At 38.5% G+C, this 26,560-nt stretch overlaps 1 protein-coding gene across 4 annotated transcripts in view; it reads left to right on the forward strand.

Annotated features, from left to right (window-relative positions):
• The first annotated feature begins 334 nt into the window (after nucleotides 1-334).
• The window catches only part of TP53BP1 (tumor protein p53 binding protein 1), a 73,847-nt gene continuing 47,621 nt past the window's right edge, over nucleotides 335-26,560 (forward strand). For 3 of the 4 annotated variants that reach the window (XM_079700465.1, XM_079700467.1, XM_079700468.1), the window contains exons 1-11: nucleotides 335-517; nucleotides 784-877; nucleotides 1,109-1,193; nucleotides 8,554-8,684; nucleotides 9,280-9,432; nucleotides 9,785-9,941; nucleotides 11,298-11,464; nucleotides 12,791-12,920; nucleotides 13,716-13,810; nucleotides 16,400-16,605; nucleotides 24,308-25,634. In XM_079700465.1, coding sequence (XP_079556591.1) covers nucleotides 341-517; nucleotides 784-877; nucleotides 1,109-1,193; nucleotides 8,554-8,684; nucleotides 9,280-9,432; nucleotides 9,785-9,941; nucleotides 11,298-11,464; nucleotides 12,791-12,920; nucleotides 13,716-13,810; nucleotides 16,400-16,605; nucleotides 24,308-25,634 — 2,722 coding nt within the window. In that variant the 5' untranslated portion in view covers nucleotides 335-340. The remainder of the gene's footprint in view (nucleotides 518-783; nucleotides 878-1,108; nucleotides 1,194-8,553; nucleotides 8,685-9,279; nucleotides 9,433-9,784; nucleotides 9,942-11,297; nucleotides 11,465-12,790; nucleotides 12,921-13,715; nucleotides 13,811-16,399; nucleotides 16,606-24,307; nucleotides 25,635-26,560) is intronic. The other variant, XM_079700466.1, reaches the window with a different exon arrangement.

The raw sequence follows: 26,560 nt of genomic DNA on the forward strand, positions 1-26,560 counted from the left end.
TGGTAGAGGCGCCAGAAGGACGTAGGGAGAGTTGTGGGGGATGGAAAAAGGGGCGGGGAGAGAAGAGGTTAGGAAGGAGGGGAAAGGGTGTCTACGGGAAGGTGATGGAAGGGGGAGAGAAGGATAGGCAGGCTGACTGTAAATAACGAGGAAATCGGGCCTTGGAAGGTATGATAGGAAAGTGATTGCAGCGATTATAATGTTCTAATTGGAAGAGTCCTACACTGGTCCCCCTTTCCAGGTCTTGTACTTCCGCCTCATTATTTAAGCTCAGACTGCATGAGGAAGGCTAGTAGGTTACACAGAACTGATCTTTTGTTATTCCATTCCAGGGGAGCAGATGGACCCCACTGGAAGTCAGTTGGAGTCAGATTTCTCTCAGCAAGACACTCCTTGCCTGATCATTGAAGATTCTCAGCCTGAAAGCCAGGTTCTAGACGATGATTCTGGTTCTCGCTTCAGTATGCTATCTCGACACCTTCCTAATCTACAGACGCACAAAGAGAACCCTGTGTTGGTGAGTGATAGGTTGCTTGGAAATGATTGAGTAGACTTTTTTTTTCCCCCTAATCTAGACCAAGCTGCAAAGTAAGTACTTAGGAGATCACTATCTTTTGCATAAAGTTGGCTGGAAAATAAAATCATTTTGGATTACTTCATATATAGTATATTATGAAATGTATATTTCATGTTATGTATGTATATTATGTATGTATACATTATGTATGTATATTTTGTATGTATATTTTCTGGGATGTGTATGTATATACGTATATTTTCTAGGACGTTGTGTCCAATAGTGAACAAACAGCTGGAGAAGAACAAGGAGACAGTAATAGTGGCTTCAATGAACATCTGAAAGAAAACAAAGCTGCAGGTGAGGTCCCTTTTGCAAGGGTGCTCTTGTTGGAGCTGGGTGGATATAAACATTATGTGGTTGTGGTGAATGTATGTAAGGAAGTCTGACGCAGTATCTGGTGCACAATAGGTACTCAAAAGGTTGGTTTTCTAATGTAGCTGATTAGATTGGTATAGTCTGCATTCTTGAATTTGTATTACAGTTTGGTGGTAAATGCCTTTTCTGCTAATATCCATTTATTTTTTTCAGAGTCTATGGATTCTTCTCATTTGGACACATGTGGTTCTATCAGTCAGGTCATTGAACAGTTACCTCAGCCAAATAGGACAAGCAGGTATACTAGTGTTTGAAGGAATTTATTTAAATGTATTAGTAGATCAGTTTTTTTTATCTGTACCTGTTGTCTCGTTCCAAGGATAAAAGGATTAATCTTATTTTTGTGAATTAGGGAGTGGGATTTGAGAATTGTATTAACTAGCATTCTGTTGGTACTGATAGCTGGAATCTCTTTTGTGAGGTGGGAACATTTTTTTTGCACCTACATTATTCAAATTGTGATATACCTTGTGCATGTGAAACAAGCATTCCTTATTCTTAGCTTGGATATGACTTATTACTAGAAGAAATAATCAAAAAATATTTAGGTATATTATCAAAACAGTTAAGCATGGTTTCTACCTACCAACCAAAGAACCTCTCCAGTTTTAGACCCAGAATGTTTAATTCATACCCTAAACGGTATTCAGTTTTTACTTTGTCTCCTGTATATCTTTACATTGTCCATTTATTGAGTTTATCCTCTATGTTAGGCACTAGATGGGATGTTTGATATATACTGCCATTTAATTTCATCCTTAAAGTAGTTGTACTATGAACACATTATATTTCTTCCCTTACTTAGGCGGGGAAGTGATAGGCAAAGAAGTTAAAAACCTTGCTCTAGAATGCATTGCTAGTAAGTGACAGAGCTGGGCTTTGAGTCCTTCTGACTCAAGTGCCTCTCTTTCTTTTTTACTATTCAATACCCCAATTCTCCTAAGGTCAAAGGAGAACGTAGGAGTCTTGGGGTGGTGGAATAGAAAAGGGAGGTAGTCAGAGAGGAGGATGTTAGTTTGAGGTCAAAGACTAGGGTTTTATCTCAAAAATGAGTGCTTTTTTGTGTGTGTGTGTTTGTGTTCTATTTAATACTCTGTGTTTGCACTTAAATTTTTTCTCTCAAATCATCAGTTGGATGCTTTAGAACAATCCCCAAATTGGTGGACTTATTTTGGCCCTCAGGTGGGTTCTAGTTGGCCCACACATAGTTGTAAAATATATTTGAATTAGTTGATAGAATTTAAAAATAGGGAAATTTCACATAGAACTTAGATTTCCAGCTTCTGGGATTACTAGGCCGGAAGTAATGCAACTGTTATATTATTGGCAGCAGTTGGCGGGAGCTGTGAGCAGCCAGCCTCTGCTTAGATAGGGCATGAGTGCTATGGTCTGTCATAGTGCCTGTAACTTACTGCTGTATTTGGATACTGAGGCCAGGTATTCTTTTTTCATTTATCCTAGGGCTTGTGCTTTTGTTCTTAAACCCAGCCACTTAACTCATTTATGTTACCTTTCTTTGCTTTTTGTAGGCATTTAAGTTTTTGTGATACCTCTTTAGGAACATGTGCCAGGCTTATCTGTGTTTTTGTGGCTCAGCATCTGAGTTTGAACCAGTGGGGACAGAATGCGTGTGTACCCCTTGTTATAAATGAATGGGTACTGTTTGAGAAGTGTCATGCTACTTCTTTTCCCTTTTTGCATCAAGGTGTTGCTCTTTCCTTAAAAAAAATACTTGAATGCTTACATTCAGTAAACGTGCAGGCACTGTGGTAGGTGTTTTAAAGCATGTTTGCCATTCTGGAGCTTACAATTTAATAGAGGAAGCAGATGTTAAATAATTACATAAATAGCTATTCAGTGAGAACTGTGATCATTGTAAAGAGGGAAAAAATAATATATAACCTAACATGGGGGATAAGGGAAAACCTTTGTGAGAAGGATGATCTAAACTATAAATACAAATTTGTTAGGCATAGTTGAAGGGCTGGGGAGAAGTGTGGCATGTGGGAGGAGGAGCTTTCCAGACACAGGGAGCAGCATGTGTAAAGGCCACAAAAACCGCAGAGAATGTGGGGTTGATTCCAAAAGAATGAAAGCTCTTCAAAACACACGTATACTGATCTCTTTATGTTGTCTTTATTCACTAATGCAGATATTTTGAAAAAGGCTGCTTGTGAACTTGTATATATCATAAAATTCCAAAAGATCTTCCTCTCTTATCTAATGTCCTACTGTGATGTAAGCCTGTGGTCCTAAACATGAAGTGTCCTAAAATATGATGCTGAGGATATTTTTATTTCCCCGTTAAACATTTAAGAAAATTGAGATGATTGTAGATTCACATGCATTTGTGAAAAATAATACAAAGAGATTCTTTGTGCACTTTTCCCAGTTTCCCCCAATGGTACCACTTTGCAAAACTATAGTATCCTTTCACAGCCAGAATATCAACATTGATAAAATCCAATGAACTTATTCACATTTCCCTAGTTTTACTTGTACTCATGTGTGTATTAATTTTTATACAGCTTAATCACCTGTGTAGGTTTATCCACCACTGAGGTCAAAATGCCGAACAGGAGCTCCAGTGTTGCCCTTTTATAACCACACCCACCTCCCTCTCCTACACATGAACCTCTGGCAACCACTAATTAAGACCATCCTCTGGGTAATTCCCTGGTGGTCCAGTGGGTAGGACTCTGTGCTTTCACTGCTGAGGGTGTGGGTTCAATCCCTGGGTGGGGAACTAAGATCCAGGAAGCCGTGAAGTGGGACGAAAAAAAAAAAGACCATCCTCCATTGGTAAAGTTTTGTCATTTAAAATGTTATATAAATAGGATCATACAGTATATAATCTTCGGGATTGGCTTTTTTCAATTAGCATAAGTCCCAGGAGATCCATATGAGTTGTTGCATGTATCAGTGGTTTGTTCCTTCTTATTGCTGAGTAGTGTTCCATGGTATGGATGTACCACAATTTGTTTAACCATTTGCCTATTGAAGGAAATCTGGGTTGATTCTAGTTTTTGGCTAATGTAAATAAAGCTGCTATGAACATTTGCATACAGGTTTTTGTAAGTCTTCATATCTCTAGGATAAATGGCCAGGTGGGCAATTGCTGGGTCATATGGTAGTTGCCTGTTAAGTTTTTTTAAGAAACTGCTGAACTGTTTTCTAGAATGGCTGTATCGTTTTACAGTCCCACTAGCAGTGTATGAGACATCCAATTTCTCTCCATTCTCACCAGCATTTGGTGTTGTCACTATTTCTTATTTTAGCCATTCTGATAAGTGTGTGGTGATATCTCATTGAGGTTTTAATTTGCATTTCCCTAATGGCTAATGATGTTGAACATCTTTTCATGTGCTTCTCTGCCATCTGTACATCCTCTTCAAGGAAATGTCTGTTCATGTCTTTTGCCTATTTTCTAACTGGATTTTTTAAATTTTGTTTTGAGACTTCTTTATATATTCTATATATTAGTCCTTTGTAGCATATGTGGTTTGCAAATATTTTCTCCTACTCTGTAGCTTTTCATCCTCTTAAGAGGTTTTTTTCCATAGAGCATGTTTTTAATTTTGATGAGATCTGTGAAATATTTTTAAGAGTGATATAAATACATAATTTATTTTAAAAAGAACTTACTATGAAAAGCAAAGAGTCCATTCCCACCATTGGTCCCCTTTCACAGAGGTAACGGTTTTTAAGTGTTTGTGCTTTTATTTCTTCGGGAGGTTATCTTCCTAGCTCTTAATACTGTTGTAAAACTAAGTAACACTGTTGTGTTACCATTTCTTGTTTTATCAAATTAAGACACTTGAGTTCCATAATGAAAGATGAGGTTTTAACTCACAACAATATTCTTCTAATTTTTGATAATTGTTTTATTTCTTTTATTGGCTACTTCTGTATTTCTAAATAATATATTTAAACCTTTGTTTTCTTTTTCCATCAGTTTTGGATAGTGGAGAAAAGTTTAATATCAGTACTATTTTTTGTCTATAATTGGATTAATTTCAAGCCTCTTCTGATTCACCTAATCATTCTAATTAAATATTTATTGAGTATTTCCTATATGCCAAACACTGTTGAGTTTTGGGGATACAAAGTGATCAGGAGAGATAAGAAACCCTAGACCTTAATGGAGCTTAAGTTCTGATATGGGATATAGCAATACATGATAGATAAGTAAAAATATATAGTATCTTAGACTCTGATAGGGCTGAAGAGAAAAATAAAGCAGAAAAGGGGATGGGAAACATCAAAGGAATTGCAAGTTTAGGTAGGGTGACTTAGGGGATGCTTTAGTGATGTGACATTTGACTAAAAATCTTAAGTAAGTGATCTCTGCTATTATTTGGGATAAATGTAATCCATGCATAGAGAACAGCAAATGCAAAGGCCCTGAGAGAAGCATGTGCCTGGAATAATTGAGAAATGACAAGGAGGTTAGTGTGGCTGGCGTGCAGTGCTTGAGAGGAGTGGGAGAAGAGGTCAGGGAAGTAAAGAGGGAATGAGAATATATAAAGCCTTATGGATCATTGTGAGGAATTTGGCTGTTACTCTTAGGAAAGTATTTAACGGTTTTGAGCAGAGGAATGACATGATCTGACTTAGATTTAAACAGGATCACTCTGGCCGCTGGATCAAGAATAGACTGAAGAGTATACAATTTTCATTTGTCCATTATACCTCAATAAAGCTGGGAAAAATAAAAATTAAAAAAAAAAAAAGCTCTTCAGATTAAATTTTAAAAGGACTAGTCTGAAGGGAGAGCAAGGGCAGAGTCAGGAAGACCTACTAGGAGACTACTGAAATAATTTAGGCAAAATGTGACAGTGGCTAGACCAGAGTAGAAGTGGATGAGGAGTGGTGAGATTCTGGGTTTTTGAAAATATGATTCAAAGGTAGATTGGATGTGAAGTATGCGAGAGATGAAGGAGGTAACAGTGATTCCATGTTTTTCGTTTGGGAACTAGAAGAATGGAGTTTCTGTTAATTGAGATGAGAAGACTGTAGGGGAAGGTCAGTTATAGACCTGTTAAAGTTGAGCTGCCTTTTCAATTGCCAGTTGGAGGCGGTTGACAATGTGAATGTCTGGAGAAGGTCTAAGCTGGAGATTTAAAATTGCAGAGTCATAAGCATATGGATGATGTTCAAAGCCATGAGTCTGGATAAGATCACTAAGGGGGTGAGTGTAGGTGAAGAAGAGGTCCAAGGACTCACTGTGCCTACGAGCATTAGGAACTTGAAGAAAACCACCAAAAGAGACTGAGGAAGATCCAAGGTGTGTGGTTTGTGCTGTCTTTCATTGCTCTTCTACTTTTTGTCATACACGCTCTTGACTTCCTTTCGCTATGTTTCCTGGGGTCAGGCATCTGGTCCTCCCAGTTGTAACATTCTATTTTATTTTTGTGAAAGTCTTTATTCAGTCCTTTTTCTCTTCCTTGGATCATGGTCCTCAACTTTGCAAATTTATGTTTTCTTCTCTTTTATGCTTATTAAACTTATGCTTAATGGTCTTTATATGAAATGTTACAAGGAGGCAAAAATGTCATCTGTAATTCTGCCACCCAGAGGCTAATTGCTGTAAACATTTTGGCTTATTTTCTCTTGTTTTTTGTTGTTGTTGTTGTGCGCTTGATAAACATAGTTGACACATGGGAAGTAAAAGTTCGTGTGTTTCTTGGCCCTTTTGCTTAACAACATGAGCAATTAATTTCCCCTGGCAATTAAAACTCTAAATAACATTTGCCCCAAGTTTTTTATTTTAAAAGTTTAAACGCACAGTAGAGATGAAAAGATACTATGCATTTTTTCAAAAGATACTATGCATTTTTTCTGTGTATGTGTATTAAAATATACTGTTTTGAAACAAAGTTGCAGAAATCATAGTTCCCCTCAAATACTTTAGCATTCATCCCCTAAGAAAAATATTATCCTATATTATCATAATACCCTTATCACACCTAAGAAAATATCGATTCTGTAACACCTAGTAATAAGTGCATATTCAGATTTTCCAAGTTGTCTCAAAGGTGGCTTTATTTTTTTTTTAATTTTTTTGCGGTACGCGGGCCTCTCCCTGTTGTGGCCTCTCCCGTTGCGGAGCACAGGCTCCGGACACGCAGGCTCAGTGGCCATGGCTCACGGGCCCAGCCGCTCCGCGGCATGTGGGATCTTCCCGGACCGGGGCACGAACCCGTGTCCCCTGCATCGGCAGGCGGACTCTCAACCACTGCGCCACCAGGGAAGCCCGTATTTTTTATACATATATATATTTTATCCAGTATCCAGTCCAGATTTATGGTTTACATGTTGCATTTGGTTGTTTTGAACATTTTTAACGGCTGCATAAATTCCATTTTATGGATTATGAAATTAGTTAATCATTTACCTACTGTTGGGCTTACAGTAGTAGGTTGTTTGTTAGTCACAGTGAACTTCGAAAGTAAGTTTGTATAAGGAGCTTTTCATATTTCAAATTATTTTTTACAGTTGAAATTACTAGGTATGAACATTTTTTAGAGCTCTTGATACATATTTCCCAGTTGTTCTGCAGAAAGGTTCTATTAGTTTATACTCTCATAAACAGTATGTGATAATGCTAATCTCACCTCAGGTTTGGGCAGCACTGAATAGTAGTACAGTATTTACAGTTTTTCTTTTCTAATTTGATTGGCAACAAATGGTTTCTCTGATTTCTTACATGTTTAAAGATACTTGTATTTCTTTTTTTTGTGAGTTGTCTTTTCTGTTGTTTGTCCATTCATATCTTGAGCTTCTTCGTACGAGTTCCTTGTATATTATGGAGACTATTCTTTCGTTATATTGTTGCAGATATTTTTTCCTAATTTTTATGTGTCTTTTACTTTTGTTTATCATTTTTTGACCTGTGATGTCTTCTTGTCAATACACAGACCTCTTACCTGAATTTTTTTCAGCCACTGTGGTTCTATGTTATGTATTCTAAGAATTTTTGCTAAAATTCTTTTGTGAACTGTGTTCTATTAAATAGATTTTTGTTCGTTTGTTTTGTTTTTTGCGGTACGCGGGCCTCTCACTGTTGTGGTCTCTCCCGTTGTGGAGCACAGGCTCCGGACGCACAGCCTCAGCGGCCATGGCTCACGGGCCTAGCCGCTCCGCGGCATGTGGGATCTTCCCGGACCGGGGCACGAACCTGTGTCCCCTGCATCGGCAGGCGGACTCTCAACCACTGCGCCACCAGGGAAGCCCAATAGATGTATTTTTGAGCCCCTTCTCTGCACATCTAATGCACATCTTCTCTTGTCACTTGTCAGTAATTCTCTTGAGTGCAAGATTTTTCTATCCCTACTCAGATTTTTTCAGAGAAAGATAAAAATCAAGTATGTTTGTTTCTTCCTCTGTCTCTTATTCTGTACTACAGTGTTTTGAGTTGTTAACCTTCTAGGTGCCTTTTGTAGAAAGAAGCAATAATGGGGTGAGGTTTTTTACTTTTTCAAATTTGCTTAAAACGTGGTTGGTGTGTGGGGAGTCACAATAAAATTTAAAGAGTTCTTTGAGCAAAATATCCCGGCCTATCTGCGAACACATGATTGTGTCTTTTTGCTGTATAGTGTTTTGGGAATGTCAGTGGAATCTGCTCCTCCTGTGGGTGAAGAGAAGGAAGAAGAGGTGGAAGAGAAGGAGAAAGAGGAAAAGGAAGGAGATATTTCAGACGATACCACACACTCCCTTGGTGCTGAAGGTAGCTTTATGCCTTTTTCAGGATAGTAGATTGGTCTAACCCCTTTAACATGAGCATGCAGATGTCTAAATTTCTCCCTTTTATCAGGCTATAGATTTCTTATCATTAAATTGAGAATAGTCATTAGGAAATTTGCTGGTAGTCTTAAGATAATCCACCTAATTTGGTGTTCAGGAAGTTTTAGCTCATTTTTTAGCCCCCTTTCTGCTTACTGACTCCTACTTCTTTTGTATTCATTTGTTTTTCAAATATTTTTGGGATGCATGCCTTGTGGGGTGGAATTACAGTCTGAAGTACAGTGCTCTCTGCGTGTGTGTGTATGTGCGGTGGGGGGTGGCTTATGTATTTCTTTAGAAAGTAGAAATAGTCTACCTTTAGTAGGTGCTTGTAAGGTAAAGTACACAGTTTTTTGCTTCATTATGCGTTTTCCCCCTTTGCTTTTGTGCTTTTATTCTTAATTTTATTTTGAAAAAATTTGGGGGGCAGGGCTTTGATGTGAAGGACTTAATATGACCTTCTTTTGCTAAAGGGCAGCACCTTGCATAGTACATAATGTTGTGGGATGATACCTAATTTCTTGGGGTTTTCTTCCTAGATCCTGCCTCATCACAGCTGGGCTTTGGGGTTCTAGAACTCTCCCAGAGCCAGGATGTTGAGGAACAAACTGTGCCACGTGAAGCAGACAATCTACAGTCAGTAACCACCAACTCTGCTTATACTAGGCTATCTGATGCGGATGCTAATATTGGTATGTAACGTGTTTTCTGGCATTTAGAGTTTGTTTATAAGTATTCTCCTCCCATGCTAGAGCTAGTTGTTTTTTCCTTGATATATCTTATAGCTATCTAAGTTAATATAATCTAAGTTAGTATAGTAAGGTTGTAGAGTTGTCTGGCGAGTACTTGTCAGTTGATGGCTTGCATACCAAGGTTTTTTGTAAGTGGGTAATTGGTTATTTTCCTTTCTGGAATGATGCCTGTATATATTTTCAGTTTGTATTTCTTTCTTTAAAATCTCTGCCCTTTAAAAAGCACTTGGGACTACTTCTAGTACTTTGAAAAATTAAATACCTCCTTCCTGTCTTCTTCTAAAACTTTAAGCAATTAAGCATGAAGAACAGTCTAATGAAGGTATCCCCATGGCAGCACAGCATGAAGGTATCCCCATGGCAGCACAGCCCAGCAAGGATATCCCTGTGGCAGCACAGCCCAGTAAGGATGTACCTGTGGTAGAAGAGCAAAATTCACCACCTGCAAGGTAAACCAAGTTCTTTCTAGAAAGTATTTTTGGGTTTCTGCTATCGGGTTACACTAATTTCACTTGGCCAGGTGGAAACATTTTTAGAAATTCTTGATTTCTTTTTTTCCCCCTTGCCCTGGGCATATTTATGGTCCAGTAGAAACATTTATTGTTTATGAATTCTCATTGTGTCATCTTATCTTTAGGCGTATTACAAGCCAAATTTATTGCTGCTCTAACTGTAAAGATGATCCCTTAATCTTTGGTTGCTACTCCTCCTCTCTGTTCTTTGTCTGCAGAGGCACTATCTCGCTGTGGGATGTCTTTCTAAATTCTCTAGTGTTGTAAGAGTCACAAGAATATTATATTTGAAAGTCTACTGTTTTTATACTTGAGGAGCACCCAGATTGCTTTGGGTCCTCAGGTATCCTGCATCTGGTAGCTTATGGCATAGATAAATAGGGAGGTATTCTTTTCCCGTGTCTTTCAGGCTCTTAACTTGGTGGGACTTGGCAGTATACCTTTGTTCTGCCTATGGTGATTGTTGTATCCAAAACAGCATTGTCTCTGGTCAATACCTCAAGTTTAGATATGGCAGAGGACAAGTGGGATGCTTCCATTTTGCAGGAGGGAATGAGTAAACATTTAGTATTCTTTTGTTTCTTCAGTAGAAACAGTGGGGAATGGGGTACTGAACAAAGTTGAATATCAAGAGAAGTCTTTCTAATGCAAAACACTCAGCTTAACGGGGGCTGACTTTTTCCACTTTTCCTTAGGAAATTACTCTCTAGGTAGTTTTGCTATCCTGTTTACTCTGGGGAATGGCAGAGTAGGTGAACCTCCTAAGTCTCTGGAAAGGAGCCAGCAGTTGAGTGTCTTACATGTGTAAGTAGTATTTGTGTGAAGGAGTCTTGGTTTGGGGCTTGGGTTGAGTAGATCAGATCAAAAAGGTCAGCAGAAGATAACGTGTGTGGCTGGTGCAGAGGATGATTTACATCCAAGCTCTTTCTGTGGGAGGTCATTGTTAGTTCTGGCATTGTTGCAGTCTGGATCACACTGCTTCATGCACCTCTAGATAACAACGTATGAAACAAAAATCCCTAACTCACTTATCAGAAATCTTGGACAGCATGCAGCACTGCAGTGAGCGGAGTGGAAAAGAGGTATTGCTTTGTGAGAGACTGAGACACACTTTGAAATGGGCTGAGGGCTTTGCATCATTATAAAATGTAGCTTATTTCACTTTTAATAAATAGTTTCTGGAAGTTTTGAAATTAAAAAAGGAAAACACACAAAACAGGAAATGCTTCTTTGTTCAAAGATGAAGGCCTTTGAACATGGTAACTTTTTCTCCTGGTGATATGAATTTCCTAGGTCAGAGGACATGCCTGCTAGTCCCAAAGGCTCTCTTGCTGCTGTGGAAACAAAAGAACAAATGTCTGTTCAAGAACTTCTGGAAGGTGGGATGCAGATTCAGAAGTCACCGGAGCCTGAGGTTTTGTCAACTCAGGAAGACTTGTTTGACCAGAGCAATAAAACAGGTACAAAGAGTAATTAGTTGCTGTAGCTCTTCTTTTCTGAAGATCTAAACTTTTTATTTCTGTTCTGAGGCTAATGTTTTAAGTCAGAAGGCACTTTATAGGTGTGCAGACTTGTTTGTGGTGTGGAAGGAAAGTACGTTTCTAGCTGATTAATGAGAAGGGCTTTGGGGAAATAATTGCTGTTTAACGTGTGTTAGCATAATTTTCTTTCTCTTTTGGAAATGGAGATATTGAAGAATACTAGCTAATAATATGGCAGATTTAATGTTATGGACAGAGTAGCTATTTCTGTTATCATAAGTCTTCAAATCTTAAATATCATGATAATTAAGTGAAGATTTTCATGTTCACCTGGGTAACAGTCACTTATTCATCTGTTTATTAGTTCCTCTGCCACAAATAGGAAGTTATGGTCCAGCAGAAAGAACATAATACCTTTAGAAGACTAGAATGGTATTTGTTTCACTTTTCATTAACCCCCACCAGTGCCCCATGCTGCAACCTCACAGAGCCAGAAAGCTTCAGTAACAATCAGAAAAATATGATGTATTGGTTGTAAGTAGGGAGGAAGAGAAGGTTATACTCCTGTACTATGCTGTGAATGTGTGCAGGACATACAGAGCATCACCAAGAAACCTTTTCTGGTCTCCCATTAAAGCCACAAGGTTGTATTTAAGAAATTTCTTTGTTTTTGCAATTAATACAGCTGATACTCCATTTGTTGCTAAGGAGAAGGGACCAACAGGAGCCTCTTCATAGTATAAATCAGTAATGGCTGCTCATATATCCTTTTACTTGCGCTTTAGTATTTTTTTCTGTCTTTTGAGGAGCCCACGTTCTAATCATGAAAATTGCTGCGTTCATATCATCAGGTGTCATGCACATCGTTTTGACTTCTCCCATCTGCATCATGGCATGATCTTTACTTCACCTTAGGTAGACCTTGGAATAAAGGGCTCGCTTGCTGTCTTATAATAGAAACTTGAGAAGAAAGAAGAGCAGCCAAGGAGAGGTTTAAGCGTCCTGGCTTTTCTTCTCCAAGCTTTGATCATGACAGAAAGGACTAAGGAGTTTTTTTCGTCAATTCTTTATTAAAGAAACCCATAATTCATTAGGGAGAGGATGTTTAATGGTCACTCAAGATTTGCATTAGTGTGGCATTCCACTAATTGTACTGCAGTTAGAAAACAGTTTCTGCCCTCTTGGAACATGGGTGGATATATGAATATTATGCTTTTTGTACTACTGAGTGTGTTTTGTTTTTTTGACAATTCAGTAATGTCTATGAGAAGTAAATGCAACTAGAATTTTTCTTTTTTTTCTCAGTAGCTTCTGATGGTTGCTGTACTCCTTCAAGGGAAGAAGGTGGGTGTTCTCTGGCTTCCACACCTGCCACCACTTTGCACCTCCTGCAACTCTCTGGTCAGAGGTCTCTTGTTCAGGAGAGTCTTTCCACGTAAGTAAGCCTAAAATAACCCTTTCAAGGAAACATGTGCCTGATGGTTTTAGGCTAAGGTTGAAAGAGCTAAAGTTGGTAGTCCAGAAGTCTTTTTGAAACTGAAAAGTAAACTCTAGGCTTAAGAATTTGGGGGAATAAGAACTTAGTGGAATTATCGAAGGCAGGTAGATCTGCTCTCCCATTTGGAGATTTTAAAATTGTAGCCCAAAGATTTCACCAGGAAAGAGACTGCCCAGTTATTTAGAGACTGTTACATGTCCAAAACAAGCTGCCTGCTGCTCCATTTGGCTAGCAGTTCTTCCCATTTAATGGCATAGGGGTGCAGAAGAGGTTATGCTAGAGTTGACAGTAGTTGGATTTCTTTATCCGTATTAGGGCAGAGAGGTTGCTTTTTTTTTTTTTTTTATAGGAATGTACATGATCTTTCTCATAATAGGCAAAAAATGGAGTAAATATTTGTCTCAAATCTGCAGATGAATTAATTTTTTTAGCACTATCTCATCCTGCTTTTCAGTCATGATGTCCTTGTGTCTGGTCATTTACTTTCTCTTGTAATCATATGGCTTTTCCCTTAATCTTTTTTTTTTAAATTCTAATTTTGGATATGTCTGATGTGAGAAATAGTTATTGAAGTATTGTTCATGGCTCTTCTACCAACGTCAGTTAGCTGTTTGAGAGAAGCACTAATAAGTACTTGAATGAGTTACAGATATTTTTGCTGTTAAAAAGTAGAAAGCAAGTGCGAAGCTGTAGCTGTGGTAAAATAACCTGTGGCTCTCTCTTTGTATAAAGGAATTCCTCAGACCTTGTTGCTCCTTCCCCTGACGCCTTCCGATCTACCCCCTTTATCGTTCCTAGCAGTCCCACAGAGCAAGAAGGGAGAAAAGGTGAGCTCTCTTGATCTGTCTGTTGATCTCAGGTTAGAAGAGGGGCAGCACTTCTTCTGCCTTGTGAAGTGTACTGTTCCTTTATGTGTTAGAACACTATGACCTCAACTATTTGCTAGGACTCATGTCTAAGCTTCAGGGGAGTGGCCTAGTGTTAAGTGCTTTCCTCAGTTCTTTGCTCTTCTAGCACTGATTCTTCTGAGAGTTCTGTATTGACAACTTAATTTTTGGAAAGACCTTTAAGGGAAAATTGTTCAAGTTGAACTCAAATGAATTATCAATAGTATAATGAAGACCTTTATTGCTATTGGCCTAATAGTCTCCAGCAACATGGTAACATGTTACTGGTCAGAGGGAACCAAAAATTGTTTCTTTTGTTCTTTATAGGTTATTTCTGCTATTATCAAAGCAGTTTTAGCCAAAGAGTGGTTAGGAGCAGGTGGTAGAAATTTTGACTTAATTCCCTTCCTCCTTTGAGGACCTAGTGATTTTATATTACTTTATTCACAAGAAAGTTTTTCTTTTTACTTAATATATGTCATTATCTAAACCTCTTTTGCTCTGTTCTAGTCTCCTATCCAGTCATTCAAGATATTTATAAATTTTTCCTACTTCTACAAAGCCTTTTCCAATAAATTCCATGATTTTTTTCCTTTTCATTCTTTCACATATCAATAATGGTACAATAGCTAATATTTATTGAACACTTATTTTATGCCAGGCACTGTTCTTTTTGCTTCTGTTTCATTCTAGGTTCTTCTGTTTGTTTCTTTTTTAGTTTTTTCTTTAATCCTCATAACAGTCCTAAGAAGTAGGTGTTACTTTTAGCCCCATTTTACAGATGAGAAAATGGAGGCACAGAGAGATTTCACAACTAAGTCATAGAGGCAGGATTTGAACTTGGGCAGCTGCCTCCAGAGCCTGTGCTCATGGGTTTTCATTTACCCATGACAAAATTTAATCTTAGACTTTCTTCTGTCACAAAGTTTGTGTCTGGCTATTTTCTCTTGAAATCAATGTAGGTATCCAAATGGACTAATATCATTCTAAGCATAACATGATTAGTGATATCTTCAGTGAAAAATAAAAGTGAATCCATTCTACAAAAAATGCTGTTAATGCAAGTTAAGTTTGGCTTATCCTTAGGACCATTTTTTCTATCTGTAGTGTGAACACTGAAGATATATAAAAATAATTATATTAAAAATGCTTTCTCCCTGACTGTAAACATAATTAGTACTTACTGTGGAAAGTTTGGAAAGCATATGGGAAAGTAATCAGAAGAAAATAAAAATCACCTGTGATACCACAGTCCAGATATAATTAGTATTTGGATATGTGTGTTTCCTTTCAGAGTGTTTTCTATGCATAAATATAAAGAAGTATGTTTACACAAGTGGGATCATGTTATGTATATGACTCAGTGTTTTTTTTTTCATGTAACATTGTATTTTCCTTTGTCAGTTATATTTTAGATTTAATGCATTTGCTTAATATGTGCATAACTGTGCTACTGTGTATGCTTTTTTGTATTTTGTTGTTGTTGTCTAAGAATATTAACCTAAAGCCTTTTTATATGTAGTGCTTAGAACAGTCCTTAATAAGTGCTTTGTCACGGCAATAAAGATCAAAAGGTGTAATGAAAATACTTAACACAGCTGTGGTAGTGTAATAAAGGCCTATAGCATCAGTTCCCGAACCTAGCATTAGAGTGGAGTGTGCGTTTGAGGCCAAGCTAAGCAGCAGGGGTAGATATTGAGGTGGAGGTGGGGTGGGTACCTGGTAGCATGAATGTGGATTATAGGGAAAAACTAAATGGCATAGGTGCTTTGTTAGAGTGGTCTAAAGGAAGCCTGTTTGGGGTCAAGCTGTAAGATAGGGGAAAAGGGGTTGATGAATCAAATACCTAGCAAGCTAGGCTGGCTCTGAGGAAGATCCTGTTAGCCTACAGGTGGGTAGGATACTATACGAAAAGCAGTGTTTTGTGTTTTGTTTGTGTTTATGTTTCCCTCCTGAGCAGTTTGTCTCAGGATTAGTGTCCTGTACTTTGTTCTTTGATAAATCATTGCTGATTGTCATTGATAGATTTTTTTTTCCTTCTTTTCTATTTGTCCTGGCATCCACCTCTCTGCACTTAGCAGTTAATGCAAATAAAATTTGTTCATAAATATGTAGATATTTACTTAGAGTGGTGAACAAGTTCACTGCCTTTCAAGGCCTGTGGTTAAATTAGGTGCCATTAATCTGGGCGTTCCTATGCAAATGTGAAAACTGAGCTATAATCAGGAAAGGGTCTCAGAGGAACCAAGTTAATTTACTATCATATGGATGGATGGGTATTCCTAGATGAACCCTATTTTAATCTGTATCTGAGTATTTTAGGAGTGTGGACTTCCCTCCCCCAGGGGAATAAAGTGTTGCTAGATTTCTAGGACTCAATCTTCTATTAACCTATCAGCTTTTCTGAAAATTGTCACTGTTTTTTTTAGGGATGAAAATATCTGAATATAATTGTTATTAGTGGTATTGGAACATGAATAGTATCGATGAGTGCTTATTTCTCAATTTGTTTTTCCTGTTTTAAACTAGATGAGCCAATGGATATGTCAGTGTTATCTGAAGGGGGAGAGTCTTTTCAGAAGAAACCCCAAGGTGATGAACCGGTAGGGATAGAAAACCCCCCTCTCACACCTGAGCCCACTGTATCACCACAAGCCTCAACACCGGTATCTCAGAGCACACCAGTCTTCACTCCTGGGTCACTTCCTGTTCCATCCCAGCCTGAGTTTTCTCATGTGAGTATCATAGAAAAAGTTTTTTCCTCTTAACATCTTTTTTTTAAACAACTGTATCGAGGTATAATTTACAAACCATAAAACTCACCCATTTTAAGTGTATAGTTTAGTGACATTTTAGTAAATTTACAGAATTGTGTAGCTGTTATCAGAATCTAGTTTTAGAACATTTCCAGGGTCATCGAACATCTTGATATACTTTTTATGTTTGAATTTTGTACTATGTCTTTTTTTTTAAACGTCTTTATTGGAGTATAATTTGTACTATGTCTTTAAATTCTTAAAAATGTTGCTTTGAAGTTGAAAGGGGGCATTAATCATTATTCTGCCTTAACACACGAACTTCTCACTAAATCAACCCTAGGCTTTCCACCAGTTGTCAGTATCTCCTTTCAAGATGTTCAGGGGCCTCAAACTTCTTCATTTTGGAGAAACCACTTTTGGAGCCTCCTGAGTTCTAATCTGTGCTATTGCCTTCTATTCCTGGTATATAACTGTCACCTCCCTTTCATTGTCTTTGGAGATTGTCCTTACCTGTCTTTGTGTTGGATTCCTCTTGGGCTCCGTGTCTTCTTGCTTGGTTTACTCCCTCATTTTGATGGAGGACATTCTTTAGTAGCATACTTTCTATTCTCATACATGATTCATAGTTTGTAGGAGTATAGAATTTTAGGTGGAAATATTTTTCCTTTAAACTTTTGAAAGCATCGCTCTACCGTCTTCAGACTTCCAGTGTTGCCGTTGAGAAGTGTGGCCAGTTTGATTTTGATCTTTAATATTTGAGCTGTTTTTTTTCCTTACTGGAATCTTGTAGATTTTTCTTTTTATCCCCAGTGTTCTGAAACTTCCAGACCCTTGGCATAGGTCTGTTTTCCTTCATTGTGTTGGTAAGCCCTCTCAATCTAGAAACTCAAGCCCTTCAGTTCAGGGACATTTAATTATTTCATTTCTTCCCCTTTGTTCTTTTTTTTTTTCTTAATGGAATACCTATTGTTTGGATATTCATACTCCTAGAATAGTCTTGTAATTTTATTATTTTGTGTCCTACTTTCCATCCCTCTCTCCTTTTGTTTAACTTTCTGGATGATTTCCTCGACTATTTTTTTTTTAAACTTAAAAAAAACCCTCACTTTATTGAGATATAATTCATGCATTGTGTTGTTCACCCTTTTAAAGTGTATAATCTAGTGGCTTTTAGTATATTCACAAAGTTGTATAGTTATTCACCAGAGTCTAATTTTAGAACATTTTCATCATGCTCCCCCTCCACCCCCAACAAAAGACCCCATGCTTATTAACAGTCACTCCCATTTCCCCCACCCCCCAGCCCTAGTCAATCACTAATCTACTTTGTGTCTCTATGGATTTGCCTGTTCTGGGCATTTCACATAAGTGGAATTATACAATATGTAGTCTTTGGTGACTGGTTTCTTTACTGTATAATGTTTGCACAGTTCATCCACGTTCTGACATGTATCAAAACTTCATTCCTTTTTATTCTGAATAATACTGTATATGTACATACCACGTTTTATTCATCCATTTATCAGTTGATGGACATTTGGGTTGTTTCCCCTTCTTGGTTATTATAAATAATGCTGTGTACATTTGTGTGCAAGTTTTTGCGCGGATGTGTATTTTTATTTTTCTTGTATATAATTAGGAGTGCAACTGCCAGGTTCAACCATTTTTTAACTTTCTCTGAAACACTAATTTCTACTCTTGGGTTTTTCATTTCTATACTCTTTTTTTTCTTGAATGTTCTCCCTTTTTTAAAAAAATAGCATTTTGTCATTTCATGGGTATACTATCTTATCTCCTTAATGATATTAGTAATAGTTTCTGAGAAGTTTTCTCCCTGCAATAGTCACTATTTCTTCAAATAGATTTTAGTTAGTTTAGTTAGTTTTGATGTTTGACTTTTTTTTTTTTTTTTGCGGTACGCGGGCCTCTCTCTGTTGTGGCCTCTCCCGTTGCGGAACACAGGCTCCGGATGCGCAGGCTCAGCGGCCATGGCTCACGGGCCCAGCTGCTCCGCGGAATGTGGGATCTTCCCGGACCGGGGCACGAACCCGTGTCCCCTGCATCGGCAGGTGGACTCTTAACCACTGCACCACCAGGGAAGCCCGATGTTTGACTTCTATAGAGGCTTTCCTCAAGAGTCTGATAATAATCCTTGATTGTCTGACTGCTTTAAGAGTGAAATCCTAGAAAACTGATTAGAAGTTCTGAATTGGTGGTTGGTGCTTCATGTGTCTGGAATTTACTGTAGTGTGATCTGCAGGGCCATTTTTGGGGTCCCCTAATGTTAGTGTCTTGATTTATCTTGTCTTGTTCAGGTTCCCTCCTGTCTGCCATTGCTTTAGAAGTCTATTATGGAAGAGGACTGGGGGTGTTGAGAGGCAGGTGCAGGTTCCATTGAATATGTAAATTTTCATTTAATCTCCCTGTTTTCAGTCTGGTACTTTCTGATAACTGTGCCTCTTTTCCTCCAGTTCAGGGATGCTCTGTTTTACCCTCTCCAGGGCAGAGGAGGGTCAGGAAGAGCGAATCTGGGGATTAAACTGCTTCTTAAATAGATTTCCAGCCAGTCTTCCTCCTGTTTTTAGCACTACCCTCATCACCACTTCCAGAGTTACCTGGGCTACTGCCAAGTCCTGAATCTTTTTTGGGACATGGTAGTTCTGAGGTGTAATTTGGGTTACTTCTTAGCTTTCTCCACTGCTGTCTTAGGAATGCAGTTTTCACTAGTCTGCTAGATAGATGACCACTCTTCCAAAATTTTATTGTGGTTATCTGTTCTTTGTTCTCTTTTTCTTTTTTTTTTAAAAATAAATTTATTTATTTATTTATTTATGGCTGCGATGGGTCTTAGTTGCTGCGCGCGGGCTTTCTCTAGTTGCGGTGAGCAGGGACTGCTCTTCTTTGCGGTGCGCAAGCTTCTCATTGCGGTGGCTTCTCTTGTTGCGGAGCACGGGCTCTAGACTCACAGGCTTCAGTAGTTGTGGCTCGCGGGCTCTAGAGCACAGGCTCAATAGTTGTGGTGCACGGGCTTAGTTGCTGCGCGGCATGTGGGATCTTCCTGGACCAGGGCTCGAACCCATGTCCCCTGCATTGGCAGGCGGATTCTTAACCACTGCACCACCAGGGAAGTTCCTGTTCTCTTTTTCTTGAAAATGCATTAAAAAAAAAAAATCCCTTTACTGTTGCTTAGCGGGATTTTGGAAGAGAGTTAAAGAAAATGTGTGTATTAAATCCACTGTTTTTATTTGGAAGTTCCATACTTTTTTCATTATGTATCAAACTCCTTACATGTTAGTCTTAATGACTCACCTTTGCACATCTATTATTTCTTCTGTAAATTGGTTATGGAAGTCCAAATGAACCTAATTTTGATGTTGTAATATCTATTTATTAATTTTTGTTTGCGTTGGGTCTTTGTTGCTGTGCGTGGACTTTCTCTAGTTGCGGCGAGTGGGAGCTACTCCTGGTTGCGGTGCGTGGGCTTCTCAGTGCAGTGGCTTCTCTTGTTGTGCAGCGCAGGCTCTGGGCGCGTGGGCTCAGTAGTTGTGGCTCGTGGGCTCTAGAGCTCAGGCTCAGTAGTTGTGGCACACGGGTTTAGTTGCTCTGCGGCATGTGAGATTTTCCCAGACCAGGGCGTGAACACGTGTCCCCTGCATTGGCAGGCGGATTCTTAACCACTGTGCCACCAGGGAAGCCCCCTGTATTTCTTTCTTTTTTTCCTAATATATTTGTTAATTTCATAGCCTCTTCGACCCTTCACCAGGATGTGAGGGCTGAGGAGAGGATTAGTAGAAAATAGTTTGATATTTAACACTTTCTCATTCTTTTTTTTTTTTTTTTTTTTTTTGCGGTATGCGGGCCTCTCACTGTTGTGGCCTCTCCTGTTGCAGAGCACAGGCTCCAGACGCTCAGGCTCAGTGGCCATGGCTCATGGGCCCAGCCGCTCCGTGGCATGTGGGATCTTCCCGGACCGGGCATGAACCCGTGTCCCCTGCATCGGCAGGCGGACTCTCAACCACTGCGCCACCAGGGAAGCCCTCTCATTCTTGATATACATATTAATTTGGGGATGACAAGTCGGATTATAGATGATTGTATGAGTGGCTCTTAAACTCTGTGTGTGTGAGACCAGTTTTTGACTGGTTGGATACTATGGATTTAGGTCTGTTGAATCTAGACTGGTTGACTCATTGAACGAAGTCCTGACAGTTCTTCATCAGTCTTTATCCAGAGCCCTGAGGTGGTTTTTTCACTTAACTTCGTTATTCTGACTAGGCCTTCAGGGAGCCTCAGCGCTGTGATTATTAGGGGCCAGACACTCGGAGGCTAGATCCAGGCAGTCTTAAGAAGTACAGCTTATCGATAGGCTGGTTAGCCCCTGAAGTTTTACTTTGCCGACTGAAATTATACATATATATAAAAAATTCTGTAAAAGATATCACATAAGTATTTACTTTGATAACACTTAAAGCGTATTCAGAATGTGGTCAACTGCTTAATGGATATGAGGTTTCCTTTCCTTTTTTTAAAAAATTTATTTAATTTATTTTATTTTTGGCTGCATTGGGTCTTCATTGCTGCGCACGGGCTTTCTCTAGTTGTGGCGAGAGGGGGCTACACTTTGTTGTGGTGTGCGGGCTTCTCATTGCAGTGGCTTCTCTTGTTGCGGAGCACGGGCTCTAGGCACGCGGGCTTCAGTAGTTGTGGCACACGGACTCAGTAGTTGTGGCTCACGGGCTCTAGAGCGCAGGCTCAGTAGTTGTGGCGCACGGGCTTAGCTGCTCCGCGGCATGTGGGATCTTCCCGGACCAGGGCTTGAACCCGTGTCCCCTGCATTGGCAGGTGGATTCTTAACCACTGCGCCACCAGGGAAGTCCGTGAGGTTTCCTTTTGAAGTGCTGAAAATGTTTTCAAAGTAGATAGAGGTGGTGGTTGCACATTGTAAATATTTACTTCAAAGTGGTTATTTTATGAGTTTGACTTTTAAAAAGGTATTTATAATTTTATTAGCAATGTCTTAACTATAAGTCTTTGTAAAATGACTTATTTTTTACAACAAGAAAAATAAATACATTTTTCTTGTAGAGTGTGTATAATATACAGATAATTGAAAATAAGATCATCAATTATCGTGTCTCAAATAACTGCTCATAACTTTTTTGTTTTGTTTTTCATAACTTTTTAATGGTATATATTTATTAACTTAAAAAAATGAAAATTATATAAAAATGCATAGACCACAATAAAATATATATTTATATACTTTTTTAACTAAAAACTTTTCTATTTAATGCATAGCCTGAATGTTTTTCTATATTTTTTAATATTCATCTACAATTTTGTGTAATTACAAAGTATTCCATCATGTAGGTGTATCATAATTTTTCAATGAATCTCCTATCAGTGGATATTTAAGATATTTTATATTATTTCCTTTTCTAAATAATAATTTTAGTATGAACAGCAAGCACTGTAGCTAAATCCCAGTGTATTTTCATCAAATAATTTCCTGGAACTGGAATTATTGGACTAAAGGGTATATAAAATTTCAAGGCTGTTGTCATGTATTGCCAAATTGCCATTAGAAGTGTTGAACCAATTTATACTCAGTCATACCTCAGAGTATATGAGCAGATTGAAATTTATGACTATTTTTATAATCTGAAAGTGTAAACAGTAACACCAGACATTGAAATACCAGAAGTTATAGAATATACAGAATGTTTGGCAACCTATTTTGATTCCTCATTCCCTTAAAAATAAGAAATGAATGCCTTATCAGCTATGTCTAGAGTGTTGTAGCATTTATGTTAGGCAAAATAACAAATTAAATGTAAATTCTTACATAAAAACATATTTAAGCTTTGGGTTATTTTCTTTTTTTAAGGTATTATTTACATAAAATAAGAACGCCATTTTAAGTGTATAGTTTGATGAATTTTGGTAGTTGTATACAAATGTATAACCACCATCACCATCAAAGTACAGAACAGTTTCCTCACCCTAAAAAGTTTCTTCATAATCCTTTGCAGTTGATCCCTCCTCCCCATGCCCCCATCCACTCTTCTACCCTAGGCAAGCATTCATCTGCCTTCTGTCACTATAGTTTTATTTTTTCAAGAATTTCATATAGGTCTTCCCTGGTGGCACAGTGGATAAGAATCTGCCTGCCAATGCAGGGGACACAGGTTCGATCCCTGGTCCAGGAAGATCCCACATGCTGCGGAGCAACTAAGCCCGTGTGCCACAGCTACTGAGCCTGCGCTTTAGAGCCCGCGAGCCACAACTACTGAAGCCCGCGTGCCTAGAGCCCGTGCTCCGCAACAAGAGAAACCACTGAAATGAGAAGCCCACACACCGCAACGAAGAGTAGCCCCCGCTCGCTGCAACTAGAGAAAGCCTGTGTGTAGCAACAAAGACCCAACACAGCCAAAAAAAATTATTTTTAATTTCACATAATTGGAATCAAAAGTGTATGGTGTTTTGTGTTTGAGTTCTTTAGCCTAGCATATTTTTGAGGTTCATTCATATTCTGGCAAGTTTTAATATTTTAATCCTTTTTATTGTTGAGTAGTATTCTGTTATATAGATATCCACAATTTATTTATTCACCAATTGATGAACATTTGGGTTGCTTCTAGTTTGGGGCTATTATGAATAATACTGCTGTGAACATTTGCATACTACATCTTTGTGTGGACATATGATTTTAATTCTCTTGGGTTAATACCTACAAGTACAATTTCTGAGTCATATGGTAATATTAATGTATGTTTAGCTTTAGAAGATAGTACCAAACTGTTTTCCAAAGTGGCTCTAGCTTTTGCATTGCCACCAGCAGTGTATGACAGTTGTAGTTGTTTCACATCCTTACCAACAGGATGTAGTCTTACTACCTTCAGCCTTCCTTGTTGGTATGTAGTGGTATCTGTTGACTAATATTATTGTAAACTTTGAATTTTAACATATTTATGAATGCTAGCGTATTTTGAAATAGTGGGATGTGAAATAAGGGCAGGCATACCTCATTTTATTGCACTTTGCTTTATTGTGCTTTGCAGATAATTTATTTTTTACAAATAGAAGGTTTGTGGTAATCCAGCATTGTCGGATGACGTTTAGCATTTTTTTAGCAATGAAGTATTTTTTAATTAAGGTATGTACATCTTTTAAAGACATAATGCTATTGCACACTTAATAGACTATAATGTAAACATAACTTTTATGTACACTGGGAAACCTAAAAATTTGTGTGACTTGCTGTATTGTGGTGGTCTGGAACTGAACCTGCAGTATCTCTGAGTTATGCCTGTATATATTCCCACTTTGTGAGAACTGAAGTGGACTGTGTAGGCATATGTTCACGTGATTCCTGTATAATTGAGGGCCCATCATACAGTGTATGACATGATTTTAGTAGTGATATACAGTTAAATTTAAGTGTCTTCCTACCTAAGTTAATACCTTTAGGTTTTTGTTTGGATTGTGCTTATTCTAGATCAATGATTCACAAGAGCATTAAACAGTGACTTGTGTTGATGAAAAGACTGGTGATTATAGCCCTAGAGTTTTAAAATTCTTGTGTAGTTGATTTAGAAATTTTAGAATTGAAGGATTAGATATAAAAGAAATACGATTATGACAAAATGATCATTTGTGTCTTTTTGTTCTTCCCTAGGACATTTTCATTCCATCTCCAAGTTTGGAAGAACGATCAAATGATGAGAAGAAGGATAGAGGTTTGCATAGTTCATCTTTGACTGTTGAGTATTCTAAAACTTCAGAGACTGAACCAAAGAATTCCTCTGAGGATCTTGGGCTTTCTTTGACAGGGGATTCTTGTAAGTTGATGCTTTCTACAAGTGAGTATAGTCAGTCCCCAAAGATAGAAAGCTTGAGTTCTCACAGGATTGATGAAGATGGAGAAAGCACACAGATTGAGGATACTGAACCCATGTCTCCAGTTCTCAATTCTAAACTTGTTCTTGCTGAAAATGATAGTATCCTGATTAATCCAGCACAAGATGGCCAAGTGGAACTGAATCAGAATGATGATAAAACAAAGGGGGTTAACACAGAAAGCAGAGATGACATTAGTATTTTAGCTGATGGTTGCAAAGGCAGAGAAGAAACTGTGGCGGAAGACGTTTGTATTGATCTCACTTGCGATTCAGGTAGTCAGGCAGTTCCCTCTCCAGCTACTCGGTCTGAGGCACTCTCTAGTGTGTTAGATCAGGAGGAAGCTATAGAAATTAAAGAACATCATCCAGAGGAGGGGTCTTCAGGGTCTGAGGTGGAAGAAATCCCTGAGACTCCTTGTGAAAGTCAAGGAGAGGAGCCCAAAGAAGAAAATATGGAGAGTGTTGCCTTGCACCTTTCTCTGACTGAAACTCAGTCCCAGGGGCTGGGTCTTCCAAAGGAAGTCCCCAAACAAGAATGCCAGGAAGCTATGGAAGTTGAAACCAGTGTGATTAGTATTGATTCCCCCCAGAAGCTTCCAGTACTTGACCAAGAATTGGAACATAAGGACCAGGAAGCATGGGAAGAAGCTACTTCAGAGGACTCAAGTGTTGTCATTGTAGATGTGAAGGAACCATCTCCCAGAGTTGATGTTTCTTCTGAACCTTTAGAGGTAGTGGAAAAATGCTCAGATTCTCAGTTGTGGGAGGATGATGCTCCAGAAATAGAACCATGTGCTGAGAATAGAGCAGATACTCAAGAAGAAAAGAGTGCAGAATATGAAGGAGATCTGAAATCAGTGACTGCAGAAAAAGAGCCTGTAGAGGCAGACTCTTCACAGCCTCCCTTGACTTTAGTGAGAACAGATGATGCTCCAGGACCTGACCAGGAAATGCAGCAGACCCAACCAAAAGAGACAACAGTTAGCACATTAAGGGAAGACTCAAAAATGGCTAATACAAAGCAGCTGGACTCAGGTAGAGGGGCCCAACCACTGAAGAAAGCCTCTGCTCATGCCTCACAAAGCTTCTGTGAAAGCTCTAGTGGTAAGTGTGATTACAAATTGTTCTGTGTTTCTAACCAAATTATAATTTGGAATGGAAGGTAGGAGAGAACCACATGCTTATTACATCAGGGCTGAAAATTAACTTGGATTTGTGTTTATGAGCAACCAATAATAGTTGGGATATTTAAAATTTGGGGTTGTATTTTTCTTTTGTAGCTGTAATGATTTTTAGAATCAGAGATCAGTTGAGGTTTTTATCAGCTTTATAACTCATGAGTAATCAACATGAATTTTCTAAGTATTTAGAAATTGTACCAATCTGGTATTTTCTACTTAGGTTCCAACCTTGTTCCATATTTTTATATTTTGACAGTGGCTTTGTAGTAGAGGGATCTTTTTTGATTACCTTACACAGTTAAATCATATTCAAAACTCTGTGGATTGTTTCTTCCTTATGGGCATTAAGTAAACTTTCTAAATTTGGTTCAACATATATACATCTTAAACCTTAAACTGGGAAAGGTATTAGCTTGTGTTCTTTATTTTATAAAGTCAAGAATGAGAATATAGATTAGTTTCTGAAATATTTCTAGAATGTCATGTATGACATTAGCTGAAAAGAATTCAAACTTTCTGAATGTCCAAAGTTAGTATAATTTACTTATTTATTTATTTATTGTGTGTGTGTGTGTGTGTGTGTGTGTGTGTGTGTGTGTGTTACACAGCCCTCTCACTGTTGTGGCCTTTCCCACTGCGGAGCACAGGCTGCGGATGCGCAGGCCCAGCGGCCATGGCTCACGGGCCCAGCTGCTCCGCGGCATGTGGGATCTTCCCAGACTGGGGCACGAACCCGTGTCCCCTGCATCGGCAGGCGGACTCTCAACCACTGCGCCACCAGGGAAGCCCCAAAGTTAGTTTAATTTAAAAGCAAAACAGGGACTTCCCTGGTGGCGCAGTGGCTAAGAA

The sequence above is a fragment of the Hyperoodon ampullatus genome, assembly GCF_949752795.1.
Source record: "Hyperoodon ampullatus genome assembly, chromosome: 3".
In the NCBI taxonomy this organism is placed as follows: domain Eukaryota; kingdom Metazoa; phylum Chordata; class Mammalia; order Artiodactyla; family Ziphiidae; genus Hyperoodon; species Hyperoodon ampullatus.